A 20,888-nucleotide genomic window follows, 5' to 3' on the forward strand; every position below is an offset into this window, starting at 1 on the left:
AGCAGAGAGAACAAGACATTTACTGTATCTACTTGTCCATAGCTCTCTCCTTGTGTTGCAAAATTCTGGTAATTTTCCAAAATCCTGGCTGGAGGATTCTGGATTTCCTGCTAATTCTCTCCATTCCAAACTGGATTTCTGGGAAAACATAGGAAATACGGGAAAGTCCATAGCTCTCTGCTCTCTCTACTGCAGTCTCCTTACCTGATTCCCACCCATGCCATGGCAGTTGAAGAAGCCAACTTTCTCGTTTTCCTTTCTGCCCATGTTGTCCACACACTGGTTTGTTTCAACATTTCTGATCTAGGGGTAGAAAGGAATAAAATGAGAGATTCAACATTGGATTCATACTTACTCATAATTACCATCCTTCAATCCAACTTGGCATATTTACAGCTGACAAAAGCTACTGCTTATAGAGGTGGAAGAAATGAAGTCCCGCTCATCAAACACTGGCACATCATTTCCAGGTGACAAAATCTGTTGCCCAGATGTCAAATCTAATTCAATATTTACTATTCAATAAAACTAGCAATCTAAACTCATTAGCTCACCAGCGATGTAAATCATGATGTGGGACCTTGCTTAGCAACGCAAATGGCTGCATACATCAGACCTGTTGTGATCTATGTTCCCAACCCAAATTCTTACTTAATGATTCCATAATCCAATGAGCCATCTAATGTCTAACTAATATACTCCTAGAGGCATGCTATATGTGCTAGGTGTTGGATAAGGTGCTTACTATGCAGGAATGGTACCGTTCATAATTAAATGATATAAAAGCTAATGACTGGAGCTGTGAAAAGTGGGATGTGTGCTGTGTGCTGTGGAGTGAGTTAATCATGGAACAGACGGGAGGGCAGGAAAGGGAAGACTGAGGGCACTGCTGCAGTTCCCTGCCATAGGCAGCTTTTACTGCAGTACATTGGATGCAGGCTGTAAAATCATGGAGCCTCAGCAGAATTAAACTTGGGGATTACAACCTCCTCTCCAAACTCCCAACCCGTCAAATCATTTAACAGGCTCTCTATCAATCATGGCCTTCCTCTTTTATTGGCATATGTTATCAAGAACATTCCCTTCTTTGCCTCATGCTAACCTGTTATCTAGAATGTTGTTAGCTAACTCTAGCCAGTGCTTGGGTTTGGGTCAACAACTAAACCGATGACGCCAGTTATCGTCCCTGACTTACTTTAAAGAGAAGTAGGGTAAATGGCACCCTATTCACTATGGGCCCTTGTTAGAAGTAGTACACTATATAGGGAATAGAGTCCCATTTGGGATGCATACACAATCATGAGAGGTACATTGGGCTGTAGAATCTGAAATGCTTCATACTTCACCAAGTGAGTAGTATCGCCTGGGGATCTGAGAGTCGGGGTAGATGTTCTCCAGGTACCAGGAGAAGGGTTTGCACTGCAGAGCTTCACGCAGGGCCTTACGAGAGGACACGTCTCCATAGCCCACCCGGGCCACACCTGCAACACAAACCAAGACCACGGAGCCATGTGTATCGAGCATGTCAGACTAGTAGTGGATCAGTTTTTGAGCTAGGATCAGATTTTACATTCGAGATTATGATGAATGGACAGAGGGGACCTGATCCTAGATTAGCCCTTTACTTTAAGATGATTGATACATACAGCACCTGGTGCAAGTACGGGGACACATGCATTGAAATATCAGCCAAAGACAACAAGAGCCCTTACCGCTGACAAGCAACAACGTTTGATTGGTGGGTGTGGCAGCTGTGGCTGAAACACCAATGACGTTAGTACTCTGGCATCTATTGTCTGACTGCACTGCCAAAGCTGTACACTAGAGGGACCTATCCATCGTTACATATTTAATAGCTGCCTCTAGTCCACCACTGGAGGCTCCTCCTCAGAGGAAGGAGAGGACCATCCTTTTCAGTGAAATTTCATAAAAATAAAAATAGTGAAACATTTAAAAAATTATACTTTTTTAGATAAAACTATACTAAATATATTGTCATCAAATAATTGATTAAAACAATCAATTATCTGTCTATAGCAACTTCAACAACACTCTAGCTTCTGTCCTCCTCTTGGTACATTGACTTCAATACAAAACCTAGGAAGCTCGTAGGCCTCACCCCCTTCCATTGGCCTACATGGTAATTATGACAACTTCTGGAGGACGACCTCCAACCAATCAAAGCTTTTGCAATATGAACTGACATGTTGTTCATCCAATCATAGGATTAGGATCATAGAATGAACCAAGTGTGTTGTATTGGGGTTGTGCAGCAGAGCATTATTGGTGACATTATTGGATAGAGATTGAGAGTGAAAAGTGAGAGTTGAGCATTTTTAGGATATTATTCATAAATAGTTTTCTATAAATAGTTTTCTTCTTTGGTTTATTTTTGTGTCCAGATAGTGCAATTCATTTCATTTTGCCTTGCTAAATTCAGTAGCAAGTGGCAGTAGCTAGCTAGCTAACAGCGTGAGCATGCAGTTCTCGCTGGTAGAATGGTAGAAGCTACCAAAAATGTTGTTGACTTTTTGTGAAGAACCCCTGTCATTCTCTGGAGTACACGGAAAAGGTTAGAATTAAAACTAAGGGTCGACCTCTGCCTGAAATCAGTTTCATGAAGGAGGAGGAAAAGGTGAGGGCGTTCAATACCAATTGGTATCAAAAGGGTAGCTGGTTAACAGGGAGCCTTTCATCAAGCCGCCTGTATTGCTGGCCTTCCCTGCTTTTAGGAAAGTCTGAGTACAGTGACCTGAAGAACATTGATCTTTTAGCTAAATAGCAAAACAAAAGATGGGAGCATATACAGTTCAATCGCAAAGTATTCAGACACATTGAATATTCCACCTTTTGTTACGTTCCAGCCTTATTCTAAAATTGATTAAATTAAATGTTTTCCTCATCATAATGACAAAGTAAAAAAAATGGTTTTAGAATTTTTTGCAAATGTATTAAAAATAAAATCAACAGAAAGACTTTATTTATATAAGTATTCAGACCCTTTGCTATGAGACTCGAAATTGAGCTCAGGTGCATCCTGTTTCTATTGATCATCCTTGAGATGTATCTCAAACATGATTGGAGTCCATCTGTGGTAAATTCAATTGATTGGATATGATTTGGAAAGCCCCACACCTGCCTATATAAGGTCCCACAGTTGATAATACATGTCAGAGCAAAAACCAAGGTCAAAGGAATTGTCCGTAGACCTCCGAGACAGGATTGTGTCAAGGCATAGATCTGGGGAAGGGTACCAAAAAATGTCTGCAGCATTGAAGGTCCCCAAGAACACAGTGGCCTCCATCATTCTTAAATGGAAGAAGTATGGAACCACCAAGACTCTTCCTAGTGCTTTCCGCCCAGCCAAACTGAGCAATCGGGGGAGAAGGGCCTTGGTCAGGGAGGTGACCAAGAAACCTACAATCACTTTGACAGAGTTCCAGAGTTCCTCAATGGAGATGGGAGAACCTTCCAGAAGGACAACCATCTCTGCAGCACTCCATCAATCCGGCCTTATGGTAGAATGGCCAGATGGAAGCCACTCCTCAGTAAAAGGCACATGACAGCCCGCTTGGAGTTTGCCAAAAGGCACCTAAAAGGACTCTCAGACCATGAGAAACAATATTCTCTGGTCTGATGAAACCAAGATTGAACTCTTTGGACTGAATGCCAAGCATCACATCTGGAGGAAACATTCACTATGGTGAAGCATGGTGGGGGCAGCATCATGCTGTGGGGATTATTTTTCGGAGGCAGGGAATAGTCAGGATTGAGGCAAAGATGAACGGAGCAAAGTACAGAGAGATCCTTGATAAAAACCTGCTCCAGAGCGCTCAGAACCTCAGACTGAGGGCGAAAGTTCACCTTCCAACAGGACAACGACCCTAAGTACACAGCCAAGACAACGCAGGAGTGGCTTCGGGACAAGTCTCTGAATGTCCTTGAGTGGCCCAGCCAGAGCCCGTACTAACATCTCTGGAGAAACCTGAAAATAGCTGTGCAGTGATTCTCCCCATCCAACCTGACAGAGCTTGAGAGAGCAAAGAAGAATGGGAGAAACTCCCCAAATACAGGTGTGCCAAGTTTGTAGCGTCATACCCAAGAAGACTCAAGGCTGTAATTGCTGCCAGCAAAGTACAAAGTAAAGGGTCTGAATACTTATGTAAATGTGAAATTTCAGTTTGTTTTTTGACAAAATGTTCTAAAAACCTGTTTTTGCTTTGTCATTATGGGGTATTGTCACGGTGTGACTAGGGTGGGAATTCTAGTTTCTTTATTTCTATGTTTTCTGTTTCTATGTTTTGGCAGGGACAGTTGTCTATCGTTGTCTCTGATTGGGAATCATACTTAGGCAGCCTGTTTTGCCACCTTAGTTGTGGGTAGTTGACTTTGTTAGTGGCCTGTATAGCCCTAGTCAGCTTCACAGTCATTTTGTTGTTTCTTGTTTTTGACAATTTAATCCATTTTAGAATAAGGAGGGGTAGGGACAATTTAATCAATTTAACAAAACAAGGGATCTGAATACTTTCCCGAATGCACGGTAAATGCCCACATCAGATTCAAGCTTCTGGGATAAAGCTTATTCGATAATGTAACATACGAGGATCTGCGTCTTCGATTGAGAAAGTAAGAAAAACAGGGATGTTCTCAAGTGGTTTATCGACACCACTGCATTTTTGGGCATGCAAGTATTGGCTTTTAGAGGACACGACAAGAGGGAACATTCTGCTAACAAGGGAAACTACAAGGAGCTTGCAGAGGTAATTGCACATCACGATGCTTTACTTTCTGAACATATGGAACCTTCGACTGTCTTTTCTGGGATGTTGAAATCAATTCAGAATGATTTAATAGCTTCCATCGCATCATCCATTAAAAGTGAGATTACAGAGAGGTTGATGCAACACATCTTTTCACACGCGCTCAAGTAGGCTTTCCACGTTCCTTCTGTATTTATTTAGCAAAGATGATAACACAATCAATCCGGACAGACACAAGCAACAACTCATTGCATACAATTGAAGTCGGAAGTTTACATACACCTTAGCCAAATACATTTAAACTCAGTTTCACAATTCCTGACATCTTATCCTAGTAAAAGTTCCCTGTCTTATGTCAGTTAGGATCACCACTTTATTTTAAGAATGTGAAATGTCAGAATAATAGTAGAGAGAATGATTTATTTCAACTTTTATTTCTTTCATCACATTCCCAGTGGGTCAGAAGTTTACATGCACTCAATTAGTACTTGGTAGCATTGCCTTTAAATTGTTTAACTTGGGTCAAACGTTACGGGTAGCCTTCCACAAGCTTCCCACAATAAGTTGGGTGAATTTTGGCCCATTCCTCCTGACAGAGCTGGTGTAACTGAGTCAGGTTTGTAGGCCTCCTTGCTCGCACACACTTTTTCAGTTCTGCCCACAAATTGTCTATAGGATTGAGGTCAGGGCTTTGTGATGGCCACTCCAATACCTTGACTTTGTTGTCCTTAAGCCATTTTGCCACAACTTTGGAAGTATGCTTGGGGTCATTGTCCATTTGGAAGACCCATTTGCAACAAAGCTTTAACTGATGTCTCGAGATGTTGCTTCAAAATAACCACATAATTTTCCTGCCTCATGTTGCCATCTATTTTGTGAAGTGCACCAGTCCCTCCTGCAGCAAAGCACCACCACAACATGATGCTGCCACCCCCGTGCTTCGCGGTTGGGATGGTGTTCTTTGGCTTGCAAGCATCCCCCTTTTTCCTCCAAACATAACAATGGTCATTATGGCCAAACAGTTCTATTTTTGTTTAATCAGACCAGTGGACATTTCTACAAAAAGTACGATCTTTGTCCCCATGTGCAGTTGCAAACCATAGTCTGTCTTTTTTACGGCGGTTTTGGAGCAGTGGCTTCTTCCTTGCTGAGCGGCCTTTCAGGTTATGTCAATATAGGACTCTTTTTACTGTAGATATAGATACTTTTGTACCTGTTTCCTCCAGCATCTTCACAAGGTCCTTTGCTGTTGTTCTGAGATTGATTTGCACTTTTCGCACCAATGTACATTAATCTCTAGGAGACAGAATGCGCCTCCTTCCTGAGCGGTATGACGGCTGCGTGGTCCCAAGGTGTTTATACAGATGAACGTGGTACCTTCAGGCGTTTGGAAATTGATCCCAAGGATGAACCAGACTTGTGGAGGTCTACAATTATTTTTCTGAGGTCTTGGCTGATTTCTTTTGATTTTCCCATGATGTCAAGCAAAGAGGCACTGAGCTTGAAGGTAGGCCTTGAAATACATCCACAGGTACACCTCCAATTGACTCAAATTATGTCAATCAGCCTATCAGAAGCTTCTAAAGCCAATACATAATTTTCTGGAATTTTCCAAGCTGTTTAAAGGCACAGTCAACTTAGTGTATGTAAACTTCTGACCCAGTGGAAATGTGATACAGTGAAATAATCTGTCTGTAAACAATTTTTGGAAAAATTACTTGTGCCATGCACAAAGTAGATGTCCTAACCGACTTGCAAAAATTAGAGTTTGTTATCAAGACATTCATGGAGTGGTTGAAACACTTAGGTTGGAGTCATTAAAACTTGTTTATGTAAACTTCCGACTTCAACTGTAAATGTTGCAGCAGCTTAGGCTACACCTAACCATTAAAGATGGGATAAAAACAAGACGATTTTTCAGTCTGATCAACTGTAGGCTACTAATAATGGCAGCTGCAAACAGCCTATGCACCCAGTCCATCTGGTCAGGGTAAACAAATTGGAAACGTTATGTATTTATAATCCATTTGTGTGTCAGGAGAAAATGTGAATGTGATGAAATGTGGTTTATATTCAAAGTTGGGCTGGCTAGGCTGCCCATACCTTTTCAATCCAAAATTATTAACTGGAATGAATCAATCAACATAATAGTGACGACATAGACTGTGAGTAAATGTTTAATTAGAACTACAGTTGCATAGGCCTGCATGATGCAAACATGCATAAAGCAAGCTCAGCCCTGTGAGTTCTATTGTCTATCCGTTGTTGCCTCTGTGTCTGGGTAGAGGAAATCCACCTCTTAATCTAGTCTAAATAAAATTAATATGAACAAGTATAAGGTTGCTGCAGTTTGAGAGAGTTTTCATCCCACCCAGGGCCAGGATTTTTTTTCAGGATTAAAAAAAACAAACATGTGACCTGATTTGGAAAAACTGGTCCCCATCATAGCCCATATAAAACCATTTTACAACTGATTAATCACTGTCATACCTTATAGGGTCCAGAGTTTTTCTGGTTAGGCTAACAGATAAGGAAAAACTCTGGGCCCCAGGGGGAAACAATTGCCCCACCACTCTGGGACCTATGGTGCTGCCAGTCTGCTTGTAGTTGTCAGAATTCTGAGATGTCTGAGTTTAACTTCATGTTAAATATTAGCCACCATCGGGAGCCACCATCAGTTATACCCACATACAGTACATTTATAACTGTCACTTTAGTGAGTTTGTATAGTTGTTCCTGAGGGTCGCTAGCATTAGGATCATATTAGGTTAATGTTGTGCAAGAATTTGGAACATGTAGTCTATTTGAATCAATATGGAACTCAGACCACGCTTAGCAGATTAAACCTGGAGCTTGGTTCACGATGACTGGACCATTGTCATGCAGTTCCATGATTAGTGAGGATTAGGGTAGATTTATAAGACTATTGTTCAAATCTTATTGTACTATTTTTTTTTTTCCACCTTCTAATATTTAATGGATTGAATTTTACAACATAAATTTTTGATTCATCAATATTTTTGTTGTGTTCTCTTGATGTATTCTAGTCTGTTGACTAAATTCTAATTAAAAGGTACACCGTATTTAAAGGGATGGTTTAAGATAAATTTACCGAAAACCCTATTGAATGAGAAATACACAACAAAATATGTTGGCCAGCAAGTGGGAGGGTTTTCAGCGATTTAATTAAATGTCTTCAGCGTGCGCAAGGGAATCACGCCTGCAAAGCCTGTTACGCACCAGCATAAGGTAAATCTGAATACCAACTACGGAGAAGTGCATAGGAAAGGTGTGCATAGGAAAGGTGTGCATAGGAAAGGTGTGCATAGGAAAGGTGTGCATAGGAAAGGCTTACATGTCCTCAATTGGAATCAGGCCAATAGTGCAGTACTTTTAACCAGAGCTCTGGACAAAAGTATTGTAGACCTATATATAGGGCAGAGATGGGCAAACTACGGTCCGCAGGCTTGATCCGGCCCGCAAACCCATTTAATCCGGCCTGTGGGAGGTTTGAGTAAAAAAAAAAAATGATAATAATGATTGGGCAAATTATTATTTTTGGTTAAAAAAATACACCAGGCCACACTTGAATGCCTAAAACTAGAGAGAAAGTCTGTAGAAATGTATAATTGACCTACATATTTTCAAATAACTTTTTCTAGCCCGCAAATTGATTTTGACAAACAAATCTGAGCTACCCTTGGTTGAATTTAGAAATCCCGGCCCTAGAACCAAAAGGTTTGCCCACCCCTGATATAGGGAATAGGGTGCAATTTGGAATGCACACTAACAGTAGAGCTGCTCTGACCTTATCATCCCCTCTAATATCCTGGAGAGGCAGACTGAATGTCGACCAGGCTACACTAGACAGGGTGGCTCATCTATCACAGCCTCAGCACTGTCTCTCTCTCTCTGCTGCCTGCAGCCTTCAGAGGATACTGCAAGCATGCTTCTCCAAAAATGACTTAGGTACTGGGCCTGCCTCTAACCCTCAGAAGACAGACTGAAGAGCATTCTGGAAACCTAGAAAGGGTGCCTTGCCTTCCATGCAAAACACTTAAAATACAATTTTATTTATCAAATGTGCCGAATACAACAGGTGTAGACTTGATCAATGTGCAGGGGTATGAGGTATTTGAAGTAGATAGAGTATGTAAATGAAGGCAGGGTAAAGTGCCTAGCCATCAGGATAGATAATAAGAGTAAAATAAAGACAAGTGAATACGTTGTGTGTGTATGTAGTGTATATGAATGTGTGTGGATTTTGTGTAAGAGTGTCATTGTAGTGTGTGTGAGTGAGTGTGTGTATATACACAGTAGTGTGTATATACACTGAGTGTACAAAACATTAGGAACACCTTCCTAATATTGAGTTGCACCCCCTTTTGCCCTCAAAACAGCCTCAATTTGTCAAGACATTGATTACAAGGTGTCGAAAGCGTTCCACAGTGATGCTGGCCCATGTTGACTCCAATGCTTCCCCACAGTTGTGTCAAGTTCGCTGGATGTCCTTTGGGTGGTGGATAATTCATGGTACACACAGGAAACTGTTGACTGTGAAACCCAAGGAGCATTGCAGTTCTTGACACACTCAAACCGGTGCGCCTGGCATCTAGTATCATACCCCATTCAAAGGCACTTAAATATTTTGTCTTGCCCATTTACCCTCTGAATGGCACACATACACAATCCATATCTCAATTGTCTCAAGGCTTAAAAATCCTTCTGTGATTGAAGTGGATTTAACAAGTGATATCAAATCAAATTGTATTTGTCACATGCGCCGAATACAACAGATGTAGATCTTACTGTGAAATGCCTTCTTACAAGCCCTTAACCAACAATGCAGTTCAAGAAAAAGAGTAAAGAAAATATTTACTAAATAAACTAAAGTAAAAAATGTAATAAAAAGTAACACAAGAAAAATATATAACAATAAGAAGGCTATATACAGGGGGTACCGGTACCAAGTCAATGTGTGGGGGTACAAGTTATGTATGTGTGGGGACCCATGCCAAATCTCCTGAGGGGGAAAAGGTGTTGTAGTGCACTCTTCACACCTCTCTTGGTGTGTTTGGACCATGATAGTTTGTTGGTGATGTTGACACCAAGGAACTTGAAACTCTCGACACGCTCCTCTACAGCCCTGTCGATGTTAATGGGGGCCTGTTCGGCCCTCCTTTTCCTGTAGTCTACAACCAGCTCCTTTGTCTTGCTCACATTGAGGGAGAGGTTGTTGTCCTGGCACCACACTGCCAGGTCTCTGACCTATTGCCAGTTGGCCCACGCATGCTTTGAGACACAACCTTGTGGCTTTGTGAATGTTGACCTGTTTAAAAGGTCTTGCTTACATCAGCCACGGAGAGCGTGATCACACAGTCGTCCAGAACACCACAAAGTTAGCTCATCTGGTAGGCTCACGTCTCTGGGCAGCTTGCGGCTGGGTTTCCCTTTGTAATCCGTAATAATTTGCAAGCCCTGTCACATCCAACGAGCGTCAGAGCCGGTGTAGTAGGATTCAATCTTAGTCCTGAATTGACGCTTTGCCTGTTTGATGGTTCGTCTGAGGGCATAGCGGGATTTCTTTTGACCGTCCGGATTAGTGCTCTAGCCTTTAGGTCGGTGCGGATGTTGCCTGTCATCCATGACTTCTGGTTGGGATATGTACGTAGTCACTGTGGGGATGACGTCGTCGACGCACATGTTGATAAAGCCGGTGACAGGTGGTATACTCCTCAATGCCATTGTATGAACCCTGGAACTTATTCCAGTCTGTGCTAGCAAAACAGTCCTGTAGTGTAGCATTGAGCGATTTACTGCTACTTCCTGCTTTAGTTTTTGCTTGTAAGCGGGAATCAGGAGGATGGAATTATGGTCAGATTTGCCAAATGGAGGACGAGGGAAAGCTTTGCATGAGTCTCTGTGTGTGGAGTAAAGGTGGTCTAGAGTTTTTTTTCTCCTCTGGTTGCACATGTGACATGCTGGTAGAAATTAGGTAAAAAATATTTAATTTTCCCTGCATTAAAGTCCCAGGCCACTAGGAGCGTGGCTTCTGGATGAACATTTTCTTGTTTTCTTATGGCCTTATACACTCAACGAATTGTATATGTCAATAAGGGATCATAGCTTTCACCTGGATTCACCTGGTTTGTTTGTCATTGAAAGAGCAGGTGTTCCTAATGTTTTGTACACTCAGTGTACAGTATAGTCTTGTGACTGTGCATAGAGTCAGTGCAATATAGGGTCAGTGAAGATATTGAATTAAATGGTTACCCGGACAATTTAGCACTCTTATGGCTTGTGGGTAGAAGCTGTCTCGTAGCCTTTTGGTCCAAGAGCCGATGCTCCGGTACCGTTTGCTGGACGGCAGCAGAGTGAACAATCTACGGCTTGGTTGGCTGGAGAATTTTGCAATTTCTCAGGCCTTCCTCTGACACCGCCTAATATAGAGGTACTATAGAGGTGATACAGCCAGTCAAGATGCTCTCGATGGTGCCGCTGTATAACTTTTTGAGGATCCTAGAACATTACTTGGTTCAGGCAGCCAAATGAATACTGAGCTGTGGTGACAGCATTGTTCCGAGTCTCCCGTGAGATCTCCAACCCATGTCATAAACAACATCTCGCATGAATATGTGAACGCAAGTTCAGAAAAGCACCCGTCTTGAAAGATACTCACAGTAGTACAGCGCTTTCGTATGAATAAAAGATCAAATGCCTTGTCCTGCACATCAAGAGCAACATCAAAACTCAATGGAAGACGAACGCAAAGAACAGTAGAGTGAAGACATGAGACTCAGTGAGACAATGAGGAGAAGAAACGTGAGCCAGAGTAGAGGTAGATTAGAGCAAGATACAGTACCGGTTGCTTCCCTTTCAAACCAATTTGTTACATATAATCTAGTTACAGAGCTCACTGCATACAGTACAGTCCAGAGGAGAAATGACCCTATCCTGAAGAACATACAGTAATGAGGAAATGACTGTGGAATTAAGATTCTGGAGGATAAGACATAATGATAGGTCTTATGGTGCCTAACACGCATAGTATTGGCATAGGAGGCTACACTAGCCAATATAGGCAAATATTTTATATTCTGTGTGTGTAAGCAGGGGAATAAGTCATGTGGTGAATGCAAAACGGCATGAGCAGTCTATTTTCAGATAATATAATATAATAATAATAATTTCCCTTAAAATTAAGGTTTTAAAAAACATGGTTTATTGTCACTATGTCTAAACAACTCAAAATGTTAAATGGCCACTTTCAATTTTGAGTTCATATCCAATTTAATGAACCATTTCATGTATTGGTGCCTTGAATTTGCCTGCTGGTGTGACATTACAATTCATGTTAATATTATAAAGGTTTAATGATTCCAAAATAAACAAGAAAAATATTTTGACTCATTATTTAGAGACATATGTCTGTAAAAATCATTGATCACATTCTTGCATTTCAAATGAAATACAATTTCCTTGTATAATGATGATAACTAAGTGTCTCGCTATTACATTTTGGGTATGATTCACAGCAACTTCACTAAATCTAGATAAAAATACACTTTTTTTCCCTTGCATTTGTTGGCGTCACCCCATAGGACATTATGTCACGCCGATGGATAATACACAACAGGCAGTCACATTTTACTGTTAAAACATAATCAATGGGACACTTTCAGAAGTTTCTGACTAAAAAATGCTTCTTAACATTAGTTCTATACATCAGTAATGGATCCTCATTAAAGGATTTTAAGTGTACTAGTTTTAATTACACAGACTTCAAGTGTCCTGTATTATCATTTTTTTTATCCCAGCCCCCGTCCCCGCAGGAGGCCCTTTGCCTTTTGGTAGGCCGTCATTGTAAATAAGAATTTGTTCTTAACTCACTTGCCTAGTTAAATAAAAGTTCAATACAGAATTTTTCATCACTACCTCCGCGAATCGGGAGTTGATCATTTGTGTGCCTGCTGCCTTCCTTGTATGTGGTAGCCGTTTCTCAAACTCAGACTCTCCGGAAATCAAATTCTGATTCTCCGTTACCCATGGTAGGCACAGAAACTACAATCCAAAGATGATAGGGCAGACATTCGAATGAGACACCAGTGCCACGGTCCGGAGTACCTGTAATGGGTTTTGAGTCTGATAAATGCACGTGTGCCCAAAAGTCGGGACTTGTTGGCATATTTTAGCACTAGAATTGCCACAGTTATCCAAGTAACATTGGAGCGATTCATGAAACCATAACTGGATTTAATGAGCCATTCACAGTTTCACTGCATCGACCATGTGTACTAAGACTAGTATGGCTTAATATTTGGGACAAGAATATGGCAGGATCAACCAGGTAGAGCAGGGGGGGGAGGACAGTCTCCAAAAGAGGCACGGCTAATGGGGGCCCTCCCAGGATGGATCACGTATGCCCATCAGTCAGGAGGAGTGAAAATGTTAGGACAGACATAGAGGGACTAAGGGGATGGATGGTCTAATGCAGGGAGTGAGAACAAGGAATGGGAGCACCACAGCCAGCCCCCAATATGTGTCTGCATCGTCACTAGGCCAGGTAAAATAACTAGACCCTCTCTAGAGGGCAGAGACAGACCCAGAGGTCTCCAGAACAATGTTCACATGCCGAGAGTGAGAAACCAGGCGTGGGAGAATGAATACATAAATATTGCAATCAGAATCACTTAAAAGTATCAAAATTGCAAGAGGATACAAATAGTCTAATTCAGTGTTACTTCATGAAAAATAGGTCTAAAAAGGTCATTATATACAGTACCAGAAAAAAGTTTGGACACACCTACTCATTCAAGGGTTTTTCTTTATTTTTACGATTTTCTACATTGTAGAATAATAGTGAAAACATCAACACTATGAAATAACACATATGGAATCATGTAGTAACCAAAAAAGTGTTAAACAAATATTTTATATTTGAGATTCTTCATAGTAGCCACCCTTTATGACAGCTTTGCACACTCTTGGCGTTCTCTGAACCAGCTTCATGAGGTAGTCACCTGGAATGCATTTCAATTAACAGGTGTGCCTTGTTAAAAGTTCATTTGTGGAATTTCTTTCCTTCTTAATGTGTTTGAGCCGATCAGTTGGGTTGTGACAAGCTAGGGGTGGTATACAGAAGACAGCCCTATTTGGTAAAAGACCAAGTCCATATTATGGCACGAACAGCTCAAATAAGCAAAGAGAAACGACAGTCCATCATTACTTTAAGACACAAAGGTCAGTCAATGCGAATTATTACAATAACTTTGAACATTTCTTCAAGTGCAGTCGCAAAAACCATCAAGCACTCTTATGAAACGGCTCTCATGAGGACCACCACAGGAAAGGACGACCCAGAGTTACCTCTGCTGCAGAGGATAGGTTCATTAGAGTTATCAGCCTCAGAAATTGAAGCCAAAATAAATGCTTCACAGAGTTCAAGTAACAGACACACAAATTTGTAAAGACTCTTCCTAGAGCTGGCCGCCCGGCCAAACTGATCAATCGGGGGAGAAGGGCCTTGGTCAGGGAGGTGACCAAGAACCTGATGGTCACTCTGACAGAGCTCTAGAGTTTCTCTGTGGACATGGGAGAACATCCCAGAAGGACAACAAACTCTTCAGCACTCCACCAAATCAGGCCTTTATGGTAGAATGGCTAGACAGAAGCCACTCCTCAGTAAAAGGCACATGACAGCCCGCTTGGAGTTTGCCAAAAGGCACCTAAAGAATCTCAGACCATGAAAAACAATATTCTCTGGTCTGATGTAACCAAGATTGAACTCTTTGACCTGAATGCCAGCCGTCACGTCTGGAGGAAACCTGGCATCATACCTATGGAGAAGCATGGTGGTGGCAGCATCATGCTGTGGGGATGCTTTTCAGCGGGAGGGACTGGGAGACCAGTCAGGATTGAGGCAAAGATGAACGGAGCAAAGTACAGAGAGATCCTTGATGAAAACCTGCTCCAGAGTGCTCAGGACTTCAGACTGGGGCGAAGGTTCACCTTCCAACAGGACAATGACCCTAAGCACACAGCAAAGGCAACAAAGGAGTGGCTTCGGGACAAGTCTCTGAATGTCCTTGAGTAGCCCAGCCAGAGCCCGGACTTTAACCCGATCTAACATCTCTGGAGAGACCTGAAAATAGCTGTGCAGAAATGCTCCCCATCCAACATGACAGAGCTTGAGAGGATATGCAGAAAGGAATGGGAGAAACTCCACAAATACAGGTTTGCCAAGCTTGTAGCGTAAGATCCAAGACTCCAGGCTGTAATCTCTGCTTCAACAAAGTACTGAGTAAAGGGTCTGAATACTTACAGTGGGGCAAAAAAGTATTTAGTCAGCCACTAATTATGCAAGTTCTCCCACTTAAAAAGATGAGAGAGGCCTGTAATTTTCATCAAATGTACACTTCAACTATGACAGACAAAGTGAGAAAAAGATTAATGAATTTATTTGCAAATTATGGTGGAAAATAAGTATTTGGTCAATAACAAAAGTTTATCTCAATACTTTGTTATATAACCTTTGTTGGCAATGACAGAGGTCAAAAGTCTTCACAAGGTTTTCACATACTGTTGCTGGTATTTTGGCCCATTCCTCCATGCAGATCTGTTTTGGGGCTGTTGCTGGGCAACACGAACTTTCAACTCCCTCCAAAGATTTTCTATGGGGTTGAGATCTGGAGACTGGCTAGGGCACTCCAGGACCATGAAATGCTTCTTACGAAGCCACTCCTTCGTTGCCCGGGCGGTGTGCTTGGGATCATTGTCATGCTGAAAGACCCAGAAACGTTTCATCTTCAAATGCCCTTGCTGATGGAAGGAGGTTTTCACTCAAAATCTCACAATACATAGCCCCATTCTTTCCTTTACACGGATCAGTCGTCCTAGTCCCTTTGCAGAAAAACAGCCTCAAAGCAGGATGTTTCCACCCCCATGCTTCACAGTAGGTATGGTGTTATTTGGATGCAACTCAGCATTCTTTGTCCTCCAAACACGACGAGTTGAGTTTTTACCAAAAAGTTATATTTTGGTTTCATCTGACCATATGACATTCTCCCAATCTTCTTCTGGATCATCCAAATGCTCTCTAGCAAACTTCAGACGGGCCTGGACATGTACTGGCTTAAGCAGGGGGACACGTCTGGCACTGCAGGATTCGAGTCCCTGGCGGCGTAGTGTGTTACTGATGGTAGGCTTTGTTACTTTGGTCCAAGCTCTCTGCAGGTCATTCACTAGGTCCTCCCGTGTGGTTCTGGGATTTTTGCTCACCGTTCTTGTGATCATTTTGACCCCACGGGGTGAGATCTTGCGTGGAGCCCCAGATCGAAGGAGATTATCAGTGGTTTTGTATGTCTTCCATTTCCTAATAATTGCTCCCACAGTTGATTTCTTCAAACCAAGCTGCTTACCTATTGCATATTCAGTCTTCCCAGCCTGGTGCAGGTCTACAATTTTGTTTCTGGTGTCCTTTGACAGCTCTCTGGTCTTGGCCATAGTAGAGTTTGGAGTGTGACTGTTTGAGGTTGTGGACAGGTGTCTTTTATACTGATAACAAGTTCAAACAGGTGGCATTAATACAGGTAATGAGTGGAGGACAGAGGCGCCTCTTAAAGAAGTTACAGGTCTGTGAGAGCCAGAAATCTTGCTTGTTTGTAGGTGACCAAATACTTATTTTCCACCATAATTAGCAAATAAATTCATAAAAAATCCTACAATGTGATTTTCTGGATTTTTCTTTCTCATTTTTGTCTGTCATAGTTGAAGAGTACCTATGATGAACATTACAGGCCTCTCATCTTTTTAAGTGGGAGAACTTGCACAATTGGTGGCTGACTAAATATTTTTTTGCCACACTGTATGTGAATATGACATTTCAGTTTTGCATTTTTAATACATTTGCAAACATTTCTACAAACCTGTTTTTTCTTTGTCATTATGGGGTTTTGTGTGTAGATTGAGGCGGGAAAAAACAAATGAATCAATTTTAGAATAAGGCTGTAATGTAACAAAATGTTGAACATTTTAAGGGATCGGAATGATTTCCGAAGACACTGTATACCGTATACATTCAAAAGGCATCACACCAAAGGACTAAGAAACTGACCACCTTTATGGCAATGGCAGAGGTGCAATATATTGATAAAAAATTCTGATAACACTTACAATCTGTTCAGGCCATGTGCTCATTTCAAGAGAACCCTCCTCAGTGCCATGGTGCCCAAATGCTGGCTCGTTGTTTAATCACATAATTAGGTCACACCAAGTGGACATTGCTTTTAGGGTCAACATTTGGAATATATCATGAATAGACTATTGTTTCTTAAAATAAACTTCTGTGTTATAACTAAAAGAGTAGGCAAATTGAATTTGGTTAATTTTTTCATTAAATTACTTAAGTTCAAAGTTCCACAACCATACCTGGGACAGTCACACCACTGGACAATTGCCACGTTTGGTTCAAAATCGTAAGAAAACAAATTATAAAGTGCATGAATTTACTCAAAGATTTTACTATTATATCACAATTTTAGCCAATTTAAGTGAAGTTATATTTGTGTTTGCCATCATGGACAAAAAACAGGGGCCTCACGTCAACTACCCACATGCCACTTATACCCAACATGATAGGCAGGGACTAATTCCACACTTAAAGTACATCCTTTGAACTCAGCGATTTACACTGAGGCCATAGGCATTGCCACTCCATCAGATCTGTGTTGAACTACTATTTTAAATCTTTTAAATCCCTTTACCGTTTGCTTTAGTCTGCATGGAGTCCCAGGTGGGTGGGGTGTACCATTTTCCAACAATTCTATTGGTTCCATTGCGCCAAGAAACTCCAGCTTTAACCCAGCTTAAGTTTTTTAAATTATTTCAAATACTATTTGAACCCAGGTCTACATTCCCAGTCCAGTCCATATGCATTCCCACCCGCTGAGAGACAACAACAGATTAAAATGGAGGCGTGGTAGCGTACCTGGTGATATGATATAGAAGAAGTCTTTGAAGCCGTCCATCCACACCTCGGCCAATCGCCTGTTGTTCTTGTTGATGACTTGACCCGTGCCCCCAGGGAAGCTGTAAGGGGTGGCCTTTCGGAACACGTGACCCACATGGGAACAAGTGATAATCTCCAGAGAGCCGCCACACTGCCAGATCTGCACACACAACAGCAAGAGGTCACACACACATACACAATACACACACACAAACAAACATGCATGCAAGTACGCACACACACACAGGCCACTTTCATTGTCATAATAACCCAGCAGAGCTCAGCCCTCTATTATCAATCACTCACCCTGAAAGACATCTCCAAGTTCTCTCCGCCCCAAATGTCCATCCCTGGATCGTATGTGCCTATTTCTTCAAAATATGTCCGGTCAATAGAGAATAACCCTCCAGCCATAGTAGGGGTTCTGTAGGAGAAAAATGATGAGTGTGGATAAAGAAATACATCTTGCAAGAGACACGTATCTTACATTGAGAAACATGTCAGCTCGCAAATAATCAATATCTATGGCATACAGTAATATTACATTAATATAATACTTTCTGGGGGGGAGGAACTATGGTTTTGATTAGCAAGGCATGATTAAATCACCTTGCTGCACAATTGTTTAAATGTTTTCATCAAACGAATGGGCACTTTGGAAACTACTCTTTCACACGAACAAGCCTGACCTCGACTGACCCAGTTAAAAGACATGGATGCCGTGGAACAGACAATCTCAGTGCAAAACCACTCTCATTGTTTGAACCACTCTCTGCCATTTTCATTCTGCTAAAGAAAAGCAAACAGACACAGCTAGGCCTTGGAGATAATCCTATCATTTAACGATAATAGAAATCAGATTTATGAAGCATTGAGTGACACCATCGTAACACCATGTTGTTGCTCTGACCCAATGTAATATGATCGATGGAGAACTTAGTCAATATTTTGCAGCACCGGCTCCATTTAAGTCCTGCTTTAGTATTTTCGTGTTTGACAATGGAACTAGTTGCAACATGAAACTACAAATATAGCTACTGTATCAAATAATAAAACAAAAAACAAATGGACAGAAATGCAATCCATTTCTATCTGCAAATGAAAGCCATCAAAGCTGCAGTTATCAGAAGAAAAGGCTTCTAAAGAAATCCACATCAATGATGTCAACTCTGCAGCTTCCCAGGCATTTCAAACAACCTATTCTCAGCTGAAATGACAACGCTAGAGCTAACATTTGTTTTGTCTGATGAGATTCTCAATAAACTGTTCTTTAATGTTACTGTCCTCTCCTTGCTGACTCTGATCCACCAGCCCCTGGCTTGGCTGCACTGTGATAACAAAGCATGCATCCCAAATGGTACCCGAATCCCTATATACTGTAGTGCACTACTTTTACAAAAGTAGTGCACTATAAAGTCAATAGGGTGCCATTTGGGACGTAGAACAATTCTTTCAGTACAAAGAAATGCATTTCAACACGGCCACAGATGAAGGTATGTATCTTGTGTGCACCTGAGAGGGAGTGTCCTGTCCCCTTTGCGCCTGTCCATCTCTCTCTGAGGCACGGGATACCAACGGAAATTCAGCTTCCAGTTAAATCCTCCGTAGGTCATGTCTGAGCCTGCCATATATTCAAACGTCTCGTCGCTGATCACATCGATTATAGGACACACCACAGATCTCCTAAACAACCATGGAGACCATAAGGCTTTCATTTAACAAGAAACACAGTGAGAGACTAACCATGGAGAAATCAGAAGAGTTAGTTTTACAGGAAATAGTGGAAGAAAGCCCTTTGTAGAACTCTAATGCACTCTCCAAAATGTATTCCCTTTGTTCCCTTAAATGCTGAAACTTTGTGTTATTTCCATTAATAACATTCCACATCTGATTATATTAAACTGATTGGCTGGCAGAGCCAACAACATCCAAGCAATGAATAATAAATTAATAAATAATTTACAAAGGTAATGGTCTCCTAACCGTTGTTTCTTCAGGTGAGCGCAGTGAAAAAATATTAGTCCATCATTGGCTGGTCCATACACATTATAAACATATCCATTAGGTTAATAGCAATGACCAGAGGTAACATATTGCATTAGTGAGAAGCTACTTACAGTCAAAGGAAATTGAAAATATCCATGTAGATTATGTTGACAATGTATGGATAACTGTCACGCCCTGATCTGTTTCACCTGTCTTTGTGATTGCCTCCACCCCCCTCCAGGTGTCGCCCATCTTCCCCATTATCCTCTGTGTATTTATACATGTGTTCTCTGTTTGTCTGTTGCCAGTTAGTCTTGTTTGAAAAGATAACCAGTGTTTTTGTCTCAGCTCCTGCTTTTCCCCAGTCTCTCTTTTTCTCGCCCTCCTCGTTTGGACCGTTGCCTGTCCTGACTCTGAGCCCGCCTGCCTGACCACTCTGCCTGACCTGACCCTGAGCCTGCCTGCCGTCCTGTACCCTTGCCCAACTACTCTGGATTATCGACCTCTGCCTGTCTTGACCTTTCGTTTGCCTGCCCCTGTTGATGTAATAAACACTGTTACTTTCAACACAGTCTAAATTTGGGTCTTACCTGAAACGTGATAGATAATCTGCATCCCAAATGGCACCCTATTTCCTAGTGCACTACTTTTGACAAGGCCAATATAAGATACTGCAGGGTGTCTGCGGCCAGATCCCAAAATATATATACAGTATGTTTTAATCTTTTTTTTTTGTTTGTTTACATTACATTCTTTCAATGAATATTACTGACAACAGATTAAACACATTTTGGCAAAGGGATATGTGGTATAAATTTAGAGGGTGTAATACAATTTTTTTTTTTACAGAAATGCACTGTCAATGCAGGATATTATCTTTAAAGCTGCAACAACAAAAATTCTCTCTGCCCCATGACAAAATGTGTTGAATTGCAGGAAATAAGTTTGAAAAGGGCAACATTTTCTCTCCAATGCCAAGACGTGGGCCTTTAAAATGTTCCTTCTCAGGGCCGAGACTTGGTTTGTTCGTGCCATGCACTGCCGAAGTCATACTAAAACTCCTTGTAAGCTATTTTTTTTTATCTCATTCGAGCTGTGTTCTGATTATGAAGGGGTCCCAAATGTTTTCATAACCC

The 20,888-nt window shown here is 41.5% G+C and overlaps 1 protein-coding gene across 2 annotated transcripts in view; it reads right to left on the reverse strand.

The window, feature by feature from the left end:
- The window catches only part of LOC110501526 (polypeptide N-acetylgalactosaminyltransferase 13), a 66,828-nt gene that overhangs the window by 17,585 nt on the left and 28,355 nt on the right, over positions 1 to 20,888 (reverse strand). For both annotated transcript variants that reach the window (XM_021579170.2, XM_021579169.2), the window contains exons 6-10: positions 19,279 to 19,449; positions 18,073 to 18,190; positions 17,746 to 17,926; positions 1,342 to 1,481; positions 205 to 303 (exon numbers count right to left, since the gene is read on the reverse strand). In XM_021579170.2, the coding sequence (XP_021434845.1) occupies positions 205 to 303; positions 1,342 to 1,481; positions 17,746 to 17,926; positions 18,073 to 18,190; positions 19,279 to 19,449 (709 nt within the window). The remainder of the gene's footprint in view (positions 1 to 204; positions 304 to 1,341; positions 1,482 to 17,745; positions 17,927 to 18,072; positions 18,191 to 19,278; positions 19,450 to 20,888) is intronic.

Source organism: Oncorhynchus mykiss, chromosome 22 (genome assembly GCF_013265735.2).
Source record: "Oncorhynchus mykiss isolate Arlee chromosome 22, USDA_OmykA_1.1, whole genome shotgun sequence".
NCBI classification, from domain to species: Eukaryota; Metazoa; Chordata; class Actinopteri; order Salmoniformes; family Salmonidae; genus Oncorhynchus; species Oncorhynchus mykiss.